General features: G+C 42.6%; 1 protein-coding gene across 1 annotated transcript in view; it reads left to right on the top strand.

The window, feature by feature from the left end:
• LOC308304189 (MAP/microtubule affinity-regulating kinase 4-like) overlaps window positions 1-20,035 on the top strand; it is a gene marked incomplete at both ends in the record, with an annotated part of 34,019 nt that extends 13,984 nt beyond the window's left edge. The window contains 15 exons of the mRNA XM_080748750.1: window positions 590-638; window positions 1,330-1,395; window positions 1,965-2,035; window positions 2,213-2,269; window positions 2,809-3,045; window positions 5,761-5,880; window positions 8,786-8,885; window positions 9,862-9,971; window positions 12,133-12,319; window positions 14,600-14,811; window positions 15,687-15,784; window positions 16,234-16,515; window positions 17,622-17,708; window positions 19,282-19,326; window positions 19,696-20,035. Of these exons, the coding sequence (XP_080604876.1) occupies window positions 590-638; window positions 1,330-1,395; window positions 1,965-2,035; window positions 2,213-2,269; window positions 2,809-3,045; window positions 5,761-5,880; window positions 8,786-8,885; window positions 9,862-9,971; window positions 12,133-12,319; window positions 14,600-14,811; window positions 15,687-15,784; window positions 16,234-16,515; window positions 17,622-17,708; window positions 19,282-19,326; window positions 19,696-20,035 (2,061 nt within the window). The remainder of the gene's footprint in view (window positions 1-589; window positions 639-1,329; window positions 1,396-1,964; window positions 2,036-2,212; window positions 2,270-2,808; window positions 3,046-5,760; window positions 5,881-8,785; window positions 8,886-9,861; window positions 9,972-12,132; window positions 12,320-14,599; window positions 14,812-15,686; window positions 15,785-16,233; window positions 16,516-17,621; window positions 17,709-19,281; window positions 19,327-19,695) is intronic.
• Between the last annotated feature and the right edge of the window lie 1,222 nt (window positions 20,036-21,257).

Consider the following 21,257-nt stretch of genomic DNA (forward strand, 5'->3'; position numbering starts at 1 on the left):
AAGAACGGTATATTACAATGGTACGACAGACTAGAGGGCAGAGCATTCTCATCAATGGGAGGTAGTAATCACTGGTCTGTAATACAGACACATGCAACCAGTGGCTTAGGAAGTTTCACACTAAACACAATTCAATTAGTAGAATCGGGTGACAATAAAGACTCACAAGAATGAAACTCTTAACCACTTAAACCCTCTATTCTCAGTCAAACACACTTAAGTTACAACGTGGACCATGTCTTTCCATCGACACCAAATCTCGCTCTGTGTCGCCACCGAAAGAAATAGCTGCACATGTTTTTCTTTATAAAGTTCGAGTTCATCTGTGAACTGTGTGCTACTGTGAAATCGTTTGGGCTGACATTAACCACAGATATGGTTTTCACATGACTGCTCGGCCTCAGAAGACCTCCTGTACAAATGTAATTTGATTATTTTGCATGAAATGAAAGAGTAAACAGCAATGTGAAAAATGTATGAAATGTTCAAAGGCACCACTCTTTTCTGCTGATTTACAACCATAACATTTCAGTACATTTGGATGTTACTAGGACAGACTCTAATATTTTGCATGTTTCTCCCCCCCCAGCTCTTTCGGGAGGTACGCATCATGAAAGGTTTAAATCACCCAAACATAGGTAAGGCACACGCATCTCAGTGCGTACAAAAATATGTGCATGTTTGTGTGTGTGTGTGTGTGTGTGTGTGTGTGTGTGTGTGTGTGTGTGTGTGTGTGTGTGTGTGTGTGTGTGTGTGTGTGTGTGTGTGTGTGTGTGTGTGTGTGTGTGTGTGTGTGTTCACATTTACAGTACTCACATGTACAGGCATTTCTGTGAGTGTATGTTTAGCCTAAATAGCCGCCATGTGTGCGAGCAGACGGAAGCATTTGTCTGGGCCCAAGTGAATAGGCTTTAGAGCGGCAGCTGACCGTACTGTAGCCTCCTACTCCTCAGGCCTCGGTATGGAGGTCATTGGGTTGGGGGGAGGGGAAAGGGATTTTCTAAAGCTGATATGGATTGAAGAGAAAAAAACGAAACAAAACAAACCCCCACACTGCATTAGTAGTAGTGGTATTAAGACAGGCAGACTTTCTTTACATTTTTGAATGAGATTTACATACGTGCGTGCGTGCGTGTGTGCGTGCGTGCGTGTGTGTGTGTGTGTGTGTGTGTGTGTGTGTTTGAATGAATGAATGAGAGTGTGTGTGTGTGTGTGTGTGTGTGTGTGTGTGTGTGTGTGTGTGTGTGTGTGTGTGTGTGTGTGTTTGAATGAATGCATGAATGAAAGAGATAGATATAGTTTTAATCTGATTTGTGTTTTGGCCTACAGTGCAGCTGTTTGAGGTGATTGAGACAGATAAGACCCTTTACCTAATCATGGAATACGCCAGTGGAGGTGAGTGCTTGTGTGTGTGTGTGTGTGTGTGTGTGTGATCAACTATAGTGATCAAATAGTGATCAACTATGACAACTATGACAGGAAGTGTCACTGACGTCTATGACATCTGACATCATACATACAATCCCTTTTATGCCCATACATGGAGATCCCTGTCTGTAAAACCAGCCACACAGATATGGGCTGTCTTGGCCATCTGTCTTGTTAGATATGGGCTTAATATTGATGACATCAGGGATCTCCATGTATGGGCATAAAAGGGATTCTGTTCAGTGTGGTTCCCCTGACATCACAGTGATGTCAGAGCGGAAAACCCATAGACCGTAAAAAGGTGTACATGTCCAGACCTCCAGATGGACGGAGTCAGCATGTGCCGTTTCACATACTAAACTGCAACCTGCGGTCACAATAAGTCAGTGTTGCACAAATGTTCTAAAATCAAATAGTACGATCAAGTTATAGCGTTTAATGTGGATTGATGTCAGCAAATAATTAAAATAATTGGTTTATCATACTTGCTTTAGTATGCTTTAATCTGATTAGCTCTTATTCCACCTCCAATTCAGGTGAAGTGTTTGACTACCTCGTATCTCATGGGAGAATGAAGGAGATCGAAGCCAGGGCCAAATTCCGCCAGGTTCGTCCTCTCTGTCATTCAGTGTCTTGGAATTATGTTGCATTTAGCACTGATTTGCACTCATACAAATGGGTATGGGTCCCTTTGGTTCCATTTCTACCCTCTCAGAGTTAAATGAACACTGAGTTTGTTACTTTGTAGCCCCTAACCTCTTGGACTGTTATCCTCATCTTCCAGATTGTGTCTGCTGTCCACTACTGCCACCAGAAGAATATTGTCCACAGAGATCTAAAGGTGAGAGATGTCATTTAACGGAGACTTAAATGCTGGTGAATTTATTTTTAATCTACAAGTATAGGCCTAATCCATGTCTGTGAAAAGGGGCTGTATGGCATCTTAATCACACACAATCACTGATTGTGTGTGAGCAACAGTGTTAAGACAAACACTGTTGCTTCCAGATGAGGAGGCAACAGCCTTCTGTCCTTACAGAACATTACATCGCTTAGCACATGACATACATATTGTACAATATGAGTCACAGTATTTCTTTTGTTGTTTGACATGCAATCTGAATCACCCCCACCTTTCACCCATGTCATGATCTTTTTCTCTCTTTCTGTTTTTTTGTCTTTCTTTCCATTCTGCATAACTACTTTTGTACTTGTGTCCTCTAACCTCCCTTCCCTCTTCTTCTCTTACGCACCTCCCCATCCCACTATCTTTTCCCTCCAACCCTATCCCCGTCAATGTTGCTCCTTTCCCATCCCCCTGTTTGTCACATAACCCCACCCCCACCCCCACTACTCCGTATTGTTACTCGTATGACTCAGGCGGAGAACCTTCTGCTTGATGCCGATGCCAACATCAAGATTGCCGACTTCGGCTTCAGCAATGAGTTCACACTGGGCAACAAGCTGGACACGTTCTGTGGCTCGCCACCCTATGCTGCTCCAGAGCTATTCCAGGGCAAGAAGTACGACGGGCCGGAGGTGGATGTCTGGAGCCTTGGGGTCATTCTCTACACGTTGGTCAGCGGCTCCCTGCCCTTTGACGGGCAGAACCTCAAGGCAAGTGAAAAGAGACTGGCTATGTGGCGATACTATATCGACAACTAGGCATATGTCAACTTAGGTTGTTTTTCTATGCTTCAAGCATAGTCTCGCGTAGCCAAACAACAGCTATATAGAGTCTGGAACTACACCTCACTAAAACCGAGTAACGGAAGCTGGCATTTCTGTTAATTTTCATTAATTTGAAAATATCTTTACATTTATTTCTTTTATTTCCATTTCTGCTAAGCAGCAAGCTATATATTAGATGATTTTTATTTGTATTAGATAGATTTGCGCGACTGTAATGACGAAACGGAAGTGGGGAAGAGGCTTCACATCTGCTTTATCACTTGTTCGTGGTCAGAGCTTCCATGTTCCAGACTGTATGACGGAGGCATTTGAAAATTGTGGGAGGCAACAGTCTGGCCACGTGAGACTACGTCAAGTATAGAGTTAGTTTGTGCATTAGCGTTAATAGCGTAATTCACATTTTGGCTCAATGATGATAGCAATACTAGACATGCCGTGATTTATGATTTCTACAAACATACAAGGCTACATCTATGCTCTTTGGGAATTTACTTAAACACTTTCGACATGATGTCCCTGTTTGGGCATGTAAAGATTTTTGATTTTTTCCAAATTTCCAGAAATATAGCCGATTCACAAGCCACATAAGCAGTTTATTAGCATTTCTTTGAACTCTCACTCAATTAGTGACTAGCTGAATTACATATTACGTTTTTGTTCAATCAATACTCTACTTTTCTAGACACGAGAGGTTGTGCTGCTCTGTTTAATTCTTTACAAATTTGATCAACATCATGAAATGGCTTTATTGCTCAAAAACAGGTGTGTGTTTTTGGGAATCCAACTGGTGAATGAAATCAAGATTCATTTATATTCATAAGGATCTATCTATGTCATCACGCAGTATGTTTGTGTTTAAAGTGGGAAAACAGTATTTTTGTCTTTAAAATCACTGACCCTCTCCACTGCAACAACCACTGATAGTCCGAGCGTTTCATGCACAAATCGTGCACTTTATGATAGAAGATGACATTTGGCACACAGTTAGAACATGCCATATGGAACATTCTTGGCTATAGGGCCATCACAGATTTGTCGTGGGAAACTTGTGGGAGCCAATCAAAGTTGGGCTCTCATAGACTTTACGATACAGTAAAATAATACAAAACATAAATATGCTTTAAGTAGCATGTGAGGGGTCAAACTAGGGTTTATTCGGGAATCTGAATCCAATGCAAGCATTTGTTTTGCACGAAAAACATTCCTTTCTGAAACATGGCCCCCACAAAACTGTGAAAAGTGACGACTCATCACTAAACCATAGTTTTATGGGGGACGTTTTTAGCCCAAGGAATGTTTTTAGTGCAAAACAAATGCTTGCATTGGATTCAGAATCATGAAAAAACCCTAGTTTGACCCCTCACATGCTACTTAAAGCATATTTATCTTTTGTATTATTTTACTGTATTGTAAAGTCTATGAGAGCCCAACTTTGATTGGCTCCCACAATCTTCCCAAGACAAATCTACGATGGCCTTATAGCCAAAAATGTTCCATATGGCATGTTCTAACTGTGAACCAAATGTCATCCTTCTATCATAAAGTGCACGATTCCATCAGCATACTGCCCGAAATGCCCGGACTATGAAGTACGTTCTGTAGATGCTCTCTATTCCGCCTCCTGCAGACCACGATTGGTCTCGTTGACATTGAGAGAGCGGTTGATCTCCTGACACCATAATGTCAATGATCTGACCTCGTCCCTGTCGGAAGACTTGTCGTCCTTGACAATCCGGCCCATCACTGTTGTGTCGTCACCATACTTGACGATGACATTGGAGCTGTGCGCGGCCTTATACAGTAGTCACAGTTGTACAGGGAGCAGAGGAGAGGACTCAGAGCGTCTGACATAATGTTGCCCATTCTCACACTTGGCTGCAACTCGTCAGAAAGTGCAGTGTCCAGCTGCACATAGGTCTAGGTCTCTGAGCTTTTGTGTCAATCTTGGCAGGAACTATTGTGTTGAATGCTGAGCAGCATCAGTTCCCTCATTGAGGTGAGAGATCAGTGTCGGCTCGTCCATTTGGATGATGGGGCGATGGATATGGCCCACAATGGCAGAAAGAGACTGAACATTTTGATTCTGCCAGTGTGTAACTCTAAAAGCTGTGACTTGGCGTTCTATGATGTTACATGAAAAGTTGTGTCTGTTAGACTATCAAACCACCTACAGAATGTGATAATCCAGTCAGTGTCAAGAGTCCTGCGGCGACCTGCCCGGGCGATCTCTGCGACCAATGCATTCTCAATGTCTTCCGGTGTGCTCGTCCATAACTAAATGTTTTTAGAGTGATGGTCTCAATGCTACCTCAAACAACAAGTTAACACTTGCTAAGTGTTAACTGAGTCACTGCAGCATGTGCCAAGGCAGAATCCTTGTATATACAGTAGTATTCCGTTATGTGAAATCAAGTTTTTATCCAGGCAAAGATTCTCAATTTCAGAAGTATAAGCACGTTTTGCACTCTTGTCCATTTTGTTGACAAGGAGCATGTTAAACAGGCCTATGCCATAAGCAGCTTACAATTAGTTATTGAAGATATGCATTAAATGGCTTCATGCAAGTAGATTCTTGTTCTCTTGTTGCCTTGCATTATAACAAATGTATTGTTTTTGGAATGTGATTGACACGATCCTCAGGAACTGAGAGAGCGGGTGCTGAGAGGAAAGTACCGCGTGCCCTTCTACATGTCCACAGACTGTGAGGGGATCCTACGTCGATTCCTCGTCCTCAACCCCAGCAAACGCTGCACTCTAGACGTGAGAACCATAAAACATCACAATGTTATGTTACGCTTTGTAGTCCTTAAACCCGGAAGTGAGTTAGCCATGGGTTCCCCCACCAGATGTCCAATGCCCATAGGGTTTTCTATTCGTGCAGAAAAGATAGGTCTGCGGTTAACACAACTTTCATGTTTTCTACATAAATTACACCTGTTAATATCTCAACCATGACATTTTATTATATTATATTATTGTCTACACCAGCCGAAAGGCATGGGGAGACTATGTTTTCGCCCCTGTCCGTCCGTCCGTTTGTGTGTCCGTGGGTCTGTCCGTCCGTCTGTTACCAGCTAATCTCCGGCGCCGTTGGCTTGGTCTCGGCCAAACTGTGCACACACACTCCCTGGATACCAATTCAGAACCTCTGCCCCACATTTTTTACATGGGCCTCCATGAGGCCAATTTTTGTCAAACTCCTTTTTTGACAGTACTCCTACAGATCTTGTCCAAAAATCAAGCACATTGGTGATCTGTCTGATCTTCCAAATTCCATCCTGATTGGCTAAGATTGGCTTCCAAAGATTGTAAGATTGGCCAGTTTTGAACAAAATGCCTCAAATCAAGAACGCAGCGTGCAATTTTCGTGAAATTTTGCAAACACATTTCCACTAGGCCGAGGAAGAAATCCCACTTCAAAAATTTCAAATCAGCCTCATGGTTGCGCTATAACAGGCCGATTTGTATTTTTACCTATAACTCCACCGATCAGTGTCAATTAGAGATGGACATCGGTATCGGCCGGTATCGAAAATCGGCCGGTATTATATAAAATCGGCCTCAATCGGTGACCGGCCGGTCCTAACGTAATTTCCGGTTTTCCGCCGATCAAAAATGACATGCATGCGCAGTACGCAACATGTGTCTCAACGCGCACTGACCAAAACAAAGCAGCAGCGAAGCTAACGCTAACAGACTCATGAAGAAAACATGTCGCGGATTTGGACTTATTTCACTGTGTGCCAGGATGATCCAAAACTCGCTCTTTGCATTGATAAGCCATATTACCCGTTCGCTCAAATAAATAACTCCATCTCATTACAGTAGCCTACATCTGAACAAAAGCAACGATGCGAGCTGAACGGGGCTATAGTGTTCCGTCTATCTCTCTCTCTCTCTCTCCCCGTCCCTCTCTCCCTCGTCCCTCCACACACACTCTGACTCTCACACACACACACAACGAACAGCAGTGGTGGCTGGCTGCGTGAGTTTAGTCGAAAACAGCTGATCTACAAGGCATACAAACTCACATCTGGTAGCCAGCCACACATATATCCCAAATATTGCGCTACATAAATGCATGTAATCATGAGCAGCATGTGTGTCCACTGCAGTCTGCTTGTTTAGCGTCCTGTGCTAAGATAAACACTTCGGAGTCTGATCACCCAATGTTGCCAGGTTTTGTTTTTGAGAGAGAAACAAGCAACCAGGGGGGTTGCTTGTTGATACTAATGACAGTATAAAAACAAAGGATTGCCAAGCCAATTTCACCAGCATATTAATAACAATGATAATAATAATAGTTAAATAGCACCAGCTTTCATTTTTCAAGTAGGCCTACAAACATTGCACTAGATTGAGTTCAAGTTTTATTTTCTTAAGTTAACTCAGTGCTGCTTAAAAAATTGTTGATTGTGACATTGAAAGTCAACTATTCCAGTGTTTAACTGGGGTACTACGAGTACCCCTGGTGATACCCAGAGGTACTGCATGGGATACTGAAGAAATTACATGGTAGAATACCAGCCAACTGAGATGTGTTTTTGAATTTTGTTGATCAGTTGATGATTGGTTGTTGATTACTAGTTATTGACATGAAAACTGACTGAATCTTATTGTCAGTGTTGAAAATAAATCTGCTCAGGATGCACTGTTTGAAACTCACTCCATTTCTTATTTGTGATGTTATATTGTTGAACAGGGGTGTTATGCATATAGCCTACCATAGTTGTGGTTTTAATTGCAGTTATATAAGCAAAATGTTGTCTGGGAAAGGGAGTACTTGGATAAAAAAATCATGGAAAGGGTACTCAAGCCAAAAAATATATGGTGTATTGTATAATTATTGTTCTTTCTTAGATAGAAAATCGGTATCGGAAAAATCGGTATCGGCAGATCAGAATTTAATAAAACCGGAAATCGGAATCGGCCAAGAATTTTGCAATCGGTCCATCTCTAGTGTCAATTCAAACTTTGTATGCGCACTCCCTAGAGGCCAAGGAAAAACCTTTTCCCTGCATTTTTTACATCAGCCTTTTATAGTGCCACCAGGAGGCCGACTTATGTAAAACACATTTTTGGATATTACTCCTTAAGATTTTATCCAAAAATCATGCAAATCAGTACACAGTATCTCTATACTCATGTGATCAAGACGGATCTCTCCGATATTTCATATTCAATCCTATGGCTAACATTGGCTTCCAAAGTTTGCAGGATTTTTCCATGTTGCCTGTTATAGCACCAGGAGCAGGTCGAGTTTTGCCAAACACATTTTGGAACAAAATGCCTCAAATCATGCATGCAGCGTCACATTGCTGTTAAAGGCCAGAGAAGACATGGCACCCTTTTCACATTTAGCGCCACCAGGACCTACATGACCTGGTGGAAACCCGTGCTTGGAAGAGCACTGCTTCTAGTTAGTTTTGTTTTATTTTTACTTCTAACTTCTAACCGTAGGTATGGTTAAAAAATAGTAAAAGTGTGTTATTTGGATTGATTATCTTTCTGTGCTACATTAACATTGAACATCTGCTGTGGGGAACCCTTTAACACTCAACATAGTATTTATCTCACTGTACTATCGTGATTCCGGAAAGAAAATGTGAAGTGAAACTCAACACCTGCCTAACGTATCTAATACAGACTGTTTTGTTGCCCACAGCAAGTGATGAAGGACAAGTGGATAAATTCAGGGTATGAAGCGGAAGAACTGAAGGCCCACATAGAGCCTGTTGAGGACTATAGTGATGCGAGTCGCATAGGTGAGTCAGATTTGGCTCTGGAGTGTACTGTAGGCCTACATATATCAGACATTCTGCTTCTTTGAATCATTCAAATTCATTCATTTAGACACTTCAGCTCAGTATTAATCTTTTACCATTTATTGCAATGCTATTGCGTTCAGTTTGGTGGTGTGACTCGGCTCCTGTTATACTATAGATTATTACCGTTAGATTACCTGTTGAGATTGGCAGATTTCACCCAGGTCTTTTCATCTCACTCACGTCACTTTGTCTGCTGACCTCACTCTGCAACGAAATAAAAAGAAAATAAACAAAAAGAAAAAGAAAACAATTCACAGGAGGCAAGCAGTGATCACCCCATGATGTGCATGCAATGTAGTTTCAATGAACTACATTGCAGGCACTTTTTTGAGTGAAAAAAAAGAAGAAGAAAAAAAAAGACACGTGTGACATGTGTGATCTTGGCAGGTTGCCCCAGAAAATGTGCCAATCTCAATAGGCACTAACGGTACCTGCGCACCCCCCAGAAGCAGAGCATAAGATACAGAGCATAATGAGTTATGCATCAACATGGAACCCTTCAAGGGCATACATTAATAAACAGATTAACATACCAACCACAGAATCATTCATTTATGGCAGAGGAGGAGGCTTGGGAGGTGGAGGTAGTTTGAAAACAAACGGCAGCAGGAACTGAGCTGTGCCCGGTCATAAACATGAAGTAGTAACTTCATGCCTAAGAAGTATGAACTTCGTGCCTAACCATTTAGATAGAGGGCACATTTGTAAGATTGTTAGCAAATGGGAATTAAGGAGCTGAATGAGTTGAACGCTGAATGAATGGGGGTCCGGGGGAGAGTGAGGTTAACAGTGTACGCCTCCTGCCTGTCCGTGCCAATATGAACTAACGTGATGCTGAATTAATTCTAGCTGAAATACAGTTGGATCAGAGACAGAGACTCAGACAACATGCTTTGTTGTCTGTTTCCCTCAGAGGTTATGGTTGGAATGGGATTCACACCAGAGGAGATCAAGGATGCTCTGCTTAATCAGAAATACAATGAGGTCACCGCCACCTACCTACTGCTGGGCCTCAAAAGCGAGGTAAGGTGTTTGAACAAGGGGAAGAAGAAGAATTCTAGCTAAATCACAGCAAGTTCACTAGTAATTTATCTCTGGCACCCCAATCTTCACTGTAAAATCATCTGTTAATTTAAAGGAGCTATAGTCAACTTTTTCTTGAAAAACGGATGCTAAAATAAAACTAATGTTTCAAAAATATTTTATAAAAAAATAAGCTTCATATATGTGTTTCTATTCAAAAATTACCACAAAAAGCGTAAAATAATGATAAAATAATCATTTTGGCCATTGTCAGACAAACACTTTGTTTACATTCTAGTCTATAGACTAGGATGTAAACAAAGTGTCGGCCCTACAATGAAAAAGTTGACTATAGCTCCTTTAACATGCAACTACACGTACTGTACAAATACACTCTCGGAGCTACAGACCCATATGTGTCCAATTGGTTACTACTGTAACTATCAATCATTTAGCTGAGGACCCCCTGGATCCCCCTCAAGGACCCCACCACAGCTTTTAGTCCAGTAAAGCATGGTTCTCAAAGTGGTGACCGTGAACCCCCAGGCGTCCAATGGGTCCCCCTGCAAGATGTGTTATTAACACATCAAAATGTGTTCCCTTTATACTGTACGTAGGCTATTTACGCAATAACAGACAAGAAGGTGTGCATTATCGTGGTTGATGGCACGCCAGCCTTGCTGCAGGAATGAGTCAATAGCCGTGCTCCGTAGGCAGGGCTGAAGTGCCAATAGCCACAATAAAGCACAACCCTCAAGTGTAATATTGTGATTATACTAACAGTTACCCCCACGTCAACTTCATTTCACTGTAATTAAGATATTCGATTGAGATTTATACATTTTTAATCCAGATTTCGCCACTATGTCCCTGAACTTCACATGAAAACTGCTAGCGTAGCCTCTTAGTACAGCTGATGTTTACATTTCATTAGACCCATGTGGTAATGCTCATTATTTGCACGGTAGAAATCTATTTCAACCAATCATATTGCTTTGTCAGAACCTGTTGTATATAGGGCTGTCACAATTATTACATAATCGTCTAATCGTGATTATTTTACATTATCGCAATTATTTTGTCATAATCGTCATAATCGTGAATGTTGAAAAATGTCAAAAATAGTGGAAATAGCAGATCTACAAGCTCACAACGCGTCGCATCGCGACGCGTTGTGAGCTTGTAGATCGGCTATTTCCACTATCAATGTTATTTTTTAAGTAGTAAGTTGTCAAATATGTCAGTAATGTATTTGTGTGTTTAGGTTATGTGTCATATCTACCATATGCAACTTCAAAGCCTAAAAGCCAAACAGAAATGTAATTATCAACGACAAAAACACAATTAAATCGTTAATCGCCAATTATTTGAGTGACAATTAATCGTCATGTAAAATGTCATATCGTGACAGCCCTAGTTGTATAATGGAAATAAATAGCCCATCTATAAGCTCACAATGCATCATGATGCAACACGCTGTAGAACAACAGAAATCTTGTGTGGGGGTCCATAGTACACAACATTTTCAGGAGGGGGTCTGCTGCCAAATACATATTCATTTCGGGGGTCATCGACATGAATACATTTGAGAACCACTGCACTATAGCAGCTTATACCTGGCCTCTCACTGCAGTGTTGTTTTTGACTATGACTGTTTTAGTCATAGTCTTTTGAATAAAATCTCAGTTAGTTTTAGTCATAATTTAGTCTCCTGAAAGTTTTAGTTTTAGTCTAATTTTAGTCGACTAAATATCATGAGATTTTAGTTGACTAAATCTACAGTTGATTTAGTCAACTAAAATGTATTTTGGCAGGCGTTGATGGCATCATAATGACTGATTTTACACTTGGTTGCATGCTGAAAATAGCCAATCTACAAGCTCACAACGCGTCGCACTGCGACGCGTTGTGAGCTTGTAGATCTGCTATTTTCAGCAAGCAACACCTGAGAGCAACCAAACATAAAATGACTCTCTCTTCCACTAGTCCCTCCCTAACGTTTTAGTCTAGTTTTTATTTTGTTGAAGAAATTGTCAATATATTTAGTCTTAGTTTTAGTCATCTCAGCTTAGTTTTTATTTTGTTTTTATTTAGTCGACACACATTTTTCGTCATAGTTTTAGTCGACGAAATCAACACTGTCTCACTGTTCTTACTCCAGGATGGCAGTGAGACCCGCTCAGCCAGCAGCCTGTCCCTGGCCCGGGTCCGACCCAGCCCCATCACCAACGGGACTAACAAGCACTCCTCAGCCACTGGCTCCTCTTCCTCCTCCTCCTCTTCCTCGCACAGCAAGACTCAGCGCAGTGCCTCCACCTACCACAGGCAGCGAAGGCACAGCGACTTCTGTGAGTTTCATCTTTTGCTACTGGACAAATAGCTTCAAGATCCTCATCAATGCTGTTTCCTTATTGCAGTGAAATGTTGGCTATTGTAGGGATGCAACAGTTAACCAAACTAATCACAATTTTCATTTTCGTCCGAGGGAGGGTCACTATTTAAGGATTTATGGGTTATTTTTGAGCCGTGCAAACCGCTCTTATAAGTGGCTGTGCGTGTGTCCGTAGCCTTTTTCCTCAGCGTTTTGCCATAGTAAAATGTGTGTGCGTAGCATCATGTTTGTCTAGTGATGTCATATGTTGTATGTCTGTAGCCTTTTTCCTCAGCGTTTTGCCATAGCAAAATGTGTGTGTGTCCGTAGCTGTGCGTGTGTCCGTAGCCTTTTTCCTCAGCGTTTTGCCATAGTAAAATGTGTGTGCGTAGCATCATGTTTGTCTAGTGATGTCATATGTCGTATGTCTGTAGCCTATCTAGGCAAACGTAATTACCAAATGGATACTACTGCTCCTGCTTGGAGAGAGACCCATGTGTTGGTTTTGTGGCCAGGCCATGGTAAAAGCACCTGCTTCAGCAGTATATATTCCTCTGCGTTTGTTGTCTTTCCTTGTCTTTAGTTCAGCTCAAAACTGTACATTGGCATTACAGTAGCAGATTTGACTGAGAAATATACCCAGATTGTCCACTTTCAAAAGCTTGTTGATCCAGCCTCCCTTGGTCCCTCAGAGGGAGAGTTAGCATACAGATTAACATAGCCTCTCAGTTCAATCCGACAATGCCTTCGAAAGTAATTGGAAAATCAACAATAATTGTTAGCAGGCTATAATTGATTACGCAATCTAATCAATGTAGAATCCACGTCCGCATTGTGATGCATATTAGAATTGATTAATTTCCTCACCGCTACTGTATGTATCCCATAGAAAAAAGTACTGGATATTTATGAAATGTTCATAATAATTGGAAGATGTTGACACCCCTTGCCCTGTGTTTTTGCCCACCCATAAGCCTGTACATAATCCTAATGCCACCCATGGGCACTACTGGTACATGCAAACCAGTATCCACACATATGTGCTATATATTTTTTTACATGCCCTGCTTATAACTCCAAGTCCATAAGTCCAAGTCCAGAATTCAAAATATAAAAGTACAAAAGTATTGGAATCAAAATGTACCAAAAGTACTCATTATACGGTTTTCAAATATACCAGTAAGACGCCTAAGGGTGAAAAGCGACATCGCCCTCGCGCCATCTGTCTTGGCCGTAAAATATATGGACAGTGCGAAGCCATTGGTTTATATGCAGAGCAACTGAAGTATTTTGGGTCCTTGGCATGGGTGTCGCCATCATAGATTGAAATGCGACCAGAGGAGGCTATTGGCTGCCAACGGTCACGTGAAACCGCAGAGATTCATGGGAGAATGTGGTCGGAGCCTCCCGAAATAAAGCACACGTTGAAGAACACAGCCGGCCGGCATCAGTTTAGTTGGCCACGCCCCCCAGTAAAGCATGGGCAATGTTATCATCAATTTTAACATAAATGGGACCTTATTTTCACAAAACGCATATCATCGTGATTGAAAGGCAATTTTTAACTAGCGATAGGAACCATAAAGTATTTATGAAAATGTTAATTAAGGTTAGAAAACAAAAGGGGAAAATGAATGGGGTCCAATGGAGAACAATTCTTTTTGCGATCGGCCGGGGGGGAAAACAGTGCAACTAGCGGCCAATCATAGGAAGTTTTAGTTCCGTATTGGAATCATTTTAAATCGGCGGAACTATATATGGAGATCCCTGGCTGAGTATCTGACAGTGATGTGTCAGGGGAACCACAGTGTCAGGCGTTACCCGTCCGGATGGACGACCGGACAGACAGACAGACACTGACAAGCTGTGATGGTTCTGATAGTAAACTGCGACCTGCGGTCGCAATAAAATACATTTGAAAAATATAAATACAAAAATAGATCGAAGTAGATCATCTATTTTCAAATGGCTGAAATGTATAGGGCTGAAGTGGGTAATGTATGTTTTGTAATAATAATCATAATCCACAAAGTAACTTGTAACTAGTAACTAAAGTTTTCAAATAATTGTAGTTGATTACAAAATTACAATATTTGCCTCTGAGATCTAGTGGAGTAGAAGTAAAAGTACAGAAAATTGGAAATACTCCAGCAAAGTAAAAACAACACCTCAAACTTATTACTTAAGTACTCTAGTAAATGTACTTAGTTACTTTCCACCACTCATCTTTTTTTATGGTAACATCTCATCCTCCAAGGTGGACCCTCCATGCCGGTCATGCACCCCAAGAGGAGCCCCACCAGTACAGGGGACAGGGAGCTGAGGGAGGGCCGCATGCCGTCCCGCAAGGCCAGCTGCAGCGTGATGGGCAGCCACAGCCTGCCTCCCTCCAGCCCCATGGTCAGCAGCGCCAACAACCCCAACAAGTCCGAGATCCCAGACCGCCGCAAAGAGATGACTGCCACCACGGTGAGAGGGACCACTAACCACCGCTGTTTCCGTCATGGGATACAGTATCTGTCTGCTCTTTAGGCCAGCGGTCTTCAACGTTTTAAGGCCAAGGACCCCTTAGTTGAGAGAGAGATGAAGCAGGGACCCCCACAACCTTTTCATAGACTATACATAGTTTCATCGTTTGACAACACAATCATCAGTGTGTTTTGATTCATGACAATTGGTGTTTTCAGATATGTAACCACTTGAACAGTCAATACTAAATTAATCTCTCGAGAACAGACTCTGATGCTCCGTACCTTTTATTTGACGTTGGTTAGCCAGATTGATACTTAATAAACTTGACCTTTTCACTCTGACGTAATTTATCAGTCAAGTTCTCCTCAAAAATGACATATCCTATTACATAACCTATTCTCCTCGACAGTACAAAGGCAGTACAGTCAATTTCTTCTCGACAGTATAAAGGCAGTACTGTACAAAAGACAGTATAAAAGATGAGGTGCAACCAAAGGGTAGATCTTTATGCCCATACATGGTGTTACATGCGAGCCCACACTGTTTCGTAGGAACAGAATTGAAATCCTGAAAAGTAACTGTTTTGGACATATGAGGTTTGCAACCGACAGAGACGATATTGTACTTAGTTGCTCATAGGCGTTGCACACCAAATAGTATTGCCATAAATAGCTGTTCACAACGTGTCGCCTTGTGAGCTCGTAGATCGTCTATTTTTGGCACGGGACTAAGTATAAATCAGGCTTAGCGTACAGATGCACGATGAAGGCCGTCAAACTGCTACCACTGTTTGTCATCCTAACAGCAGCATGTCAGGGTTAAGTCTTAATTAACCTTTGTCTTGCTCTTTGACCTCTTTCCCTGCTCTATAGAATAACATCCCTGGAAGCTCCATGACCCGCCGGAATACATATGTATGCACGGACCGCTCTGGCACAGATAGGCTACTGCAGAATGGCAAGGAGAACAGGTGTGTTTCATCTTTATGACATATTGTGTCAGTCTAACCAGTGTGGTTGCCGCGACACGAGTCACACTTGCAAATCTTATTTTGTGTATCATCATCCTTGATGATTGGTTGACGACATTTAATTTCACAAGATTTCTTGTTACTTAGGGGAGGCCCTTTAATGCCCATACATGGAGATCCATGATGTCATCAATATTAAGCCCATAGCTTGGAATGCCCATATATGGACATATTGTGTGAGTCTCATGTGGTCTATGAAGACATCTATGATGTCAGACGTCAGTCATATCCATATTTGGGAAAATATGGCCACATTTTGTCCAACTTAAACAACCAACCAGGTCTGTGCATTTTTTGGTCAAGGTTGATCCCATGCCAAAGCGCCAGCCTTGCCTCAGGGCAACCACACATCTTTCTAGTCTAGTTTCAATTGTCTTCATTCTCTGCAGTTCCCTGAGCCACCGCTTGCCCGCCGCCTCCCCCTCCACGCTCAGTATGGCCGGGGCGGGAGCCTCGTCCTCTACGTCCGGGGACCGGTGCCGTCTCACCCGAGGCTCCACGATTCGCAGCACCTTCCACGGGGGCCAGCTGAGGGACCGGGGCCCGCCGGTGTACTCTGCACCGCCCACGTCCCCCACCCTGTCCCACCACGAAGCCAGCCCGCTGCCGCATGTCCGCAGCCGGGCCACCTCCAACCTCTTCACCAAACTGACCTCCAAACTCACACGCAGGTAAATGCACTGAACACCACGTGATGGGGCACAGTTTAGGTCAGTGGTGGAACCGTGGAAAGTAACTAAGTACATTTACTTAAGTGCTGTACTTAGGTACGATTTTGAGGTATTTGTACTTTACTGGAGTATTTACAAATTTCAATACTTTTCACTTCTACTACACTACATATCAGAGGCAAATATTGTGCTTTTACTCCATTACAATTATTTGAAAACTTTAGTTACTAGTAACTTTGCAGATATAAATTATTATAATATAAAACAAACAAATTGACCTCTTGCCCTATTTTATACATAGGATATTTGAAAATAGCCGATCTACCAGCTTACAACACGTTGCATTGTGCCATGTTGTGAGCTTGTAGATCTGCTATTTTCAAACATTTTAGTACTTTTACTTTTGGTACTTTAAGTATATTTTGATGCCAATAGTTTTGTACTTTTACTCAAGTACATTTTGAATTCCAGACTTTTACATAATATTTTTACATCGCAGTATTGATACTTTTACTTAAGTAAAATATTTGAGTACCTTTTCCACCACTGCACAGGGGCACAGTTGAGGTGCGGTACAAACCTGCAGACGAGTGTTTCTATTATCAAGTACATGCTCACTTTTGAAATATTCCTTCAACATTTGATAATTTTATATTTGAGTTACAGTGCAACCCAAGCAGCAGACACTTCATAGCTCTCTGCGTATGTATGTATGATTGAGATTCTGAGCACAAGATTAAATGGTTACATTAAGTGTCACTTTATGACAAAGGGGACATCAAAGATTTAACCTTATGGTATTATATTGCATGTTCAATTTCAACTTGGGTGTATCCTGGCTGTTCATCCTTGCCTACCACTATACTGTATAAGAGCTTTAATGAGCCCCCCCCCCCCCCCTCTCCCCTCCACAGCTTCCAGTCATAACAATCTCATATGCCTAATCTTATCAAACCCCATCCTTGCCGATCAGCTCTTGCCGTGCCTGTTTCCACCACTCGCTCCCCTATGATTCAATTGTATTTTCTTCCCCCTCCTCCACCTCTCTTCCCCCCCCTCTTTCTCCATCATTCTCTTCCTCTATGCTCCCTTTTTCATTGCGTCAGGGTCAACCTTGACCCTTCTAAGCGCCAGGGCTCAAACAAATCAGTCTCGGGTTGTACTCTTCCACAAGGATCCAAAACAGTTAGTAAGTTCCCATGTCTCTGGCTTCTCTCTGTCGGCCTGCGTTGTCTGCCTGTTCATAGGAGATACTTGAGATCATTCCTGTCTGCCCGTCTGCCTGACAATGCTATGCCTTGTGCCTTTATCGAATAGTTATGATCATTCTGCATGACTCATTTATTTTCTCTATTGTCACTGGGCTTGTGCAACATCCACTGTCTGCCTTCCTACGTCTAGTCTCAGTTTCTTGCCTCCAAGCACGCGGGGACGGTTGGGGATAATTACCACATTTGGTAAACTAGTAATTGTTGGGACAGGGACTCAGTGGATGGAGACCAGGGTTATCGAATCCCTTTGACCCCTTACCATCCTATGCATTATACCTGATCAAAATGTTGTGTTAATCATTTCATTTAGTATTTGTGGGTTTGTGGGTTGGGTCATGTTTTGTTAAAGTTGAGTCTTGTTTTGTTCACGTCTCATTTTATTCAATCCTCACTAGGTTAAATGGACAAGTTAATGCTGCAATCCATAAAGGATCCAAAACCCCCAAATGTCTACTGCTGAGCTAAGACAGAGACCTGTTTGTAGGGGTGTCACACTAGATTCTGGGCCCTTGGTACTTTAACTATTGCGAAATTGCAGATATACAAGCTCACAGCGCGGCACCGAGTGCCGCGCTGCAAGCTGGTAGATCTGCTATTTTTGAAAAATCGTGAAAGTCTTTGAATATTTCAAATCCTTCTAAGGTTTTTTGGAAAAAAAAAAATGTTTCTTGAAAGAAATATATGTTTCTATGTCAGTGGTGCTCAAACTTTTTCTTTTGAAGTACCCCCAGAATTATATGCATTTGGCCACGGACCCCCATCTCAATATATTTAGTTCCATGGACTCCCCAGAAGCAAAATTTGACAAATGTTCGCTTAAAAAAGACGTTATATTCAAAGATTTGCACACATTTTCCACAACTTCTCAAAAATAGCAGATCTACAAGCTCGCAGCGCGGCACTCGGTGCCGCGCTGTGAGCTTGTATATCTGCTATTTTTCAATAGCTAAAGTATAAAATAGTTAAGGCCCCTCCACCTTGGGCCCTAGTAACCCAGTCCCACTCACCCCCCCCCCTCCCCTTGTGACGCCCCTGCCTGTTTGACAGGAGATATCTCACTTTGATCTTTATGCAATACCTTTTGTTCATCAATAGAGGTCCTACCAGACCACAGGGTCTAAATGTCTTAACAGAAGAGCAGGGAGACCAAATACAACCATGCAGTTGTGTTGGTTACACACAGCACATGTACTCTACTAATACCGATTGGTTCAAATAACATTTTACTCACTTACTATGGATTGCAGCTTTAACATCTGCATGCTTTGAAATTAGCGGGGCAACAAACAGACAGGCCTCAGCCGGGGTCACATTTTCCTGCTGAGTTTTAAATGGATGCTCTCACTCTGTGACTGTGATGTTGATGTTCCGTCTCCTCTGAGCCTTGTGGATTGGTTTGCGATGGTCGTTGGTCACTTGGTTGCAGCGGCGTTTGCAGATTGCTTCTAAACTGCCCACTAGTCTAGCCCTATATCTCTGCCTGTCTCTCACACAGGGTCACAAATGAACCTGAGGGAATCAGCCGATTTGCGGTCACAAGGTCAGTGTCCTGGACTGCACAACAGTGCAACCAAAGGGGTTGTTGTAACCCAGTCATTCTTCACAATGATTCATTTATACGTTGTCGTGCGCTGTTGTTGTATGGTGAAAATAGCCTATCTACAAATTCACAACATGTAGATCTGCTATTTTTGCATTTTCTCTTTAGAATCTTTTTTTTTTTTTTTTTTTTTTTTTACATATTTTGACATTTTTTTAATAAATGTGTGTTTTTGCCTATAATGACTTGACCAGAAAAGGGATGTCAGGTTGAAAGTGGTTCATTTATGTACTAGTCGTGGTAGGAAATTGGAATCCACCGTCGTGTCGCGGTCCAATATTCCGAACATTGTCCTTTTCTTCCTCACAGTCGCCATTTACCTGGGCATCAAGAAGCGCCCGAGCCCCGGGCCATCGGACGTGGCTGGGATCTGAGGGGAAGCAGGCGGCGGGACCCTGCAGAGGTGGTACTAGCTCTGCGGGAGGCGGCGCTAGGCTGTGGCTGCCAGGTCCACCATGCTGGGCCCTTCCTGCTCTCGTGCACCCACGGGGTCGCTGGGGGCCGCGTTGCTTTCGAGGCCGAGGTGTGCCACCTCTCCACGGGCACCTCTAATGAGACTTCTAATGGGGTGCGCTACACGCGACTCTGGGGGGCGCCGCTACCTTTTCGGGACATTGCCACTCAAATCTCCAAGGACCTTGAACTTTGAAATGAGGGTGCGTATATGTGTCTGCGTCTGTGTGTATGTGTGTGTGTGTGTGTGTGTGTGTGTGTGTGTGTGTGTGTGTGTGTGTGTGTGTTTGCGTGTATGTGTGTATGTGTGTTCGTGTGTGTGTGTGTGTGTGTGTGTGTGTGTGTGGGCACGTGTGAGTGTGGGCATGTGTGTGTGTGTGTGAGGAGCGGGGTGAAAACATTGAGGGTAAAAAATAAAAGAGAAGGAGCCAGGGGCTGGACCCGAGAGAAAAGACTTCTCCTCCTGTCTCTTGCAAGGCGGTCAGATCACCCCACTATGCACACACACACAGCTCACCCCTACTGACACACACAGACTGAAGCACTCTCCTACAACCAAGGTTGTGTCCTCCAGCTCACCCAACTTCTCTACTGAGCAACTCTGCCCACTGGACCTGGATCAGAGAGAATCCAGCTTAATATTTTTTATCGCTAATCTAGCCATAATGACTCTTCATTTTGATATTTATTGCTCTCATCGTTGTTTTTTCAGCACCGACACCTCCTCCACCACTAACAGAAAACATTGTGATTCAGGCGTCGTTGACAAGCCACACCCATTTTTTCCCCGTGTGTCACACAAACATACACAAGGCTCATTCCTCTGCCCACGTTGACACCGATGCCAATGGAGTGATTATCCACTGTCTTTTCAGCACCTGTGAACAATATGCACAAATGTAGACACAGTCCAACTCAGTGATCGGAACGAGCAAAACCCAGAGGGTTTGCTGCGTTTTGATTCATGTACATAGTGTAGGCTGTGTTGGATTATTTTCAGTGGATCCAGGGTTGACAGAGCTTTGACAACAGCCAATCAGAACTCGTCTCGGACTCCTAGGTGTCAGTGACGACTGCGCAAGCTAACGAGGATTCACTTGCTCACTCACATTGCATTATCTCACTCTTACTGCACAGGACCAGCAGGAACTGTGATGTAGATATCAACCACATTTATTACAAAACATGCCCCATGGTTAGCAAATGTGTCCATGCATTACAGCCAGAACAAATACATTTTAGTTCGATAATTATTCAGGTTTTCATGTCAAATTCCAGCCCCACCAATAGGAAAATTGATTCATGGATTGTGATTCATGTAATGGTGGATTGGACTTCCATACCTCTAATTTGAAACTCACTTTAGTTTGAACATGCTGGCTCCTAAACATAAGGAAATGGACTTTGAAAGGGCTGCA

This window comes from Nannobrachium achirus, assembly GCF_963921795.1.
Source record: "Nannobrachium achirus genome assembly, chromosome: 19".
Lineage (NCBI taxonomy): Eukaryota > Metazoa > Chordata > Actinopteri > Myctophiformes > Myctophidae > Nannobrachium > Nannobrachium achirus.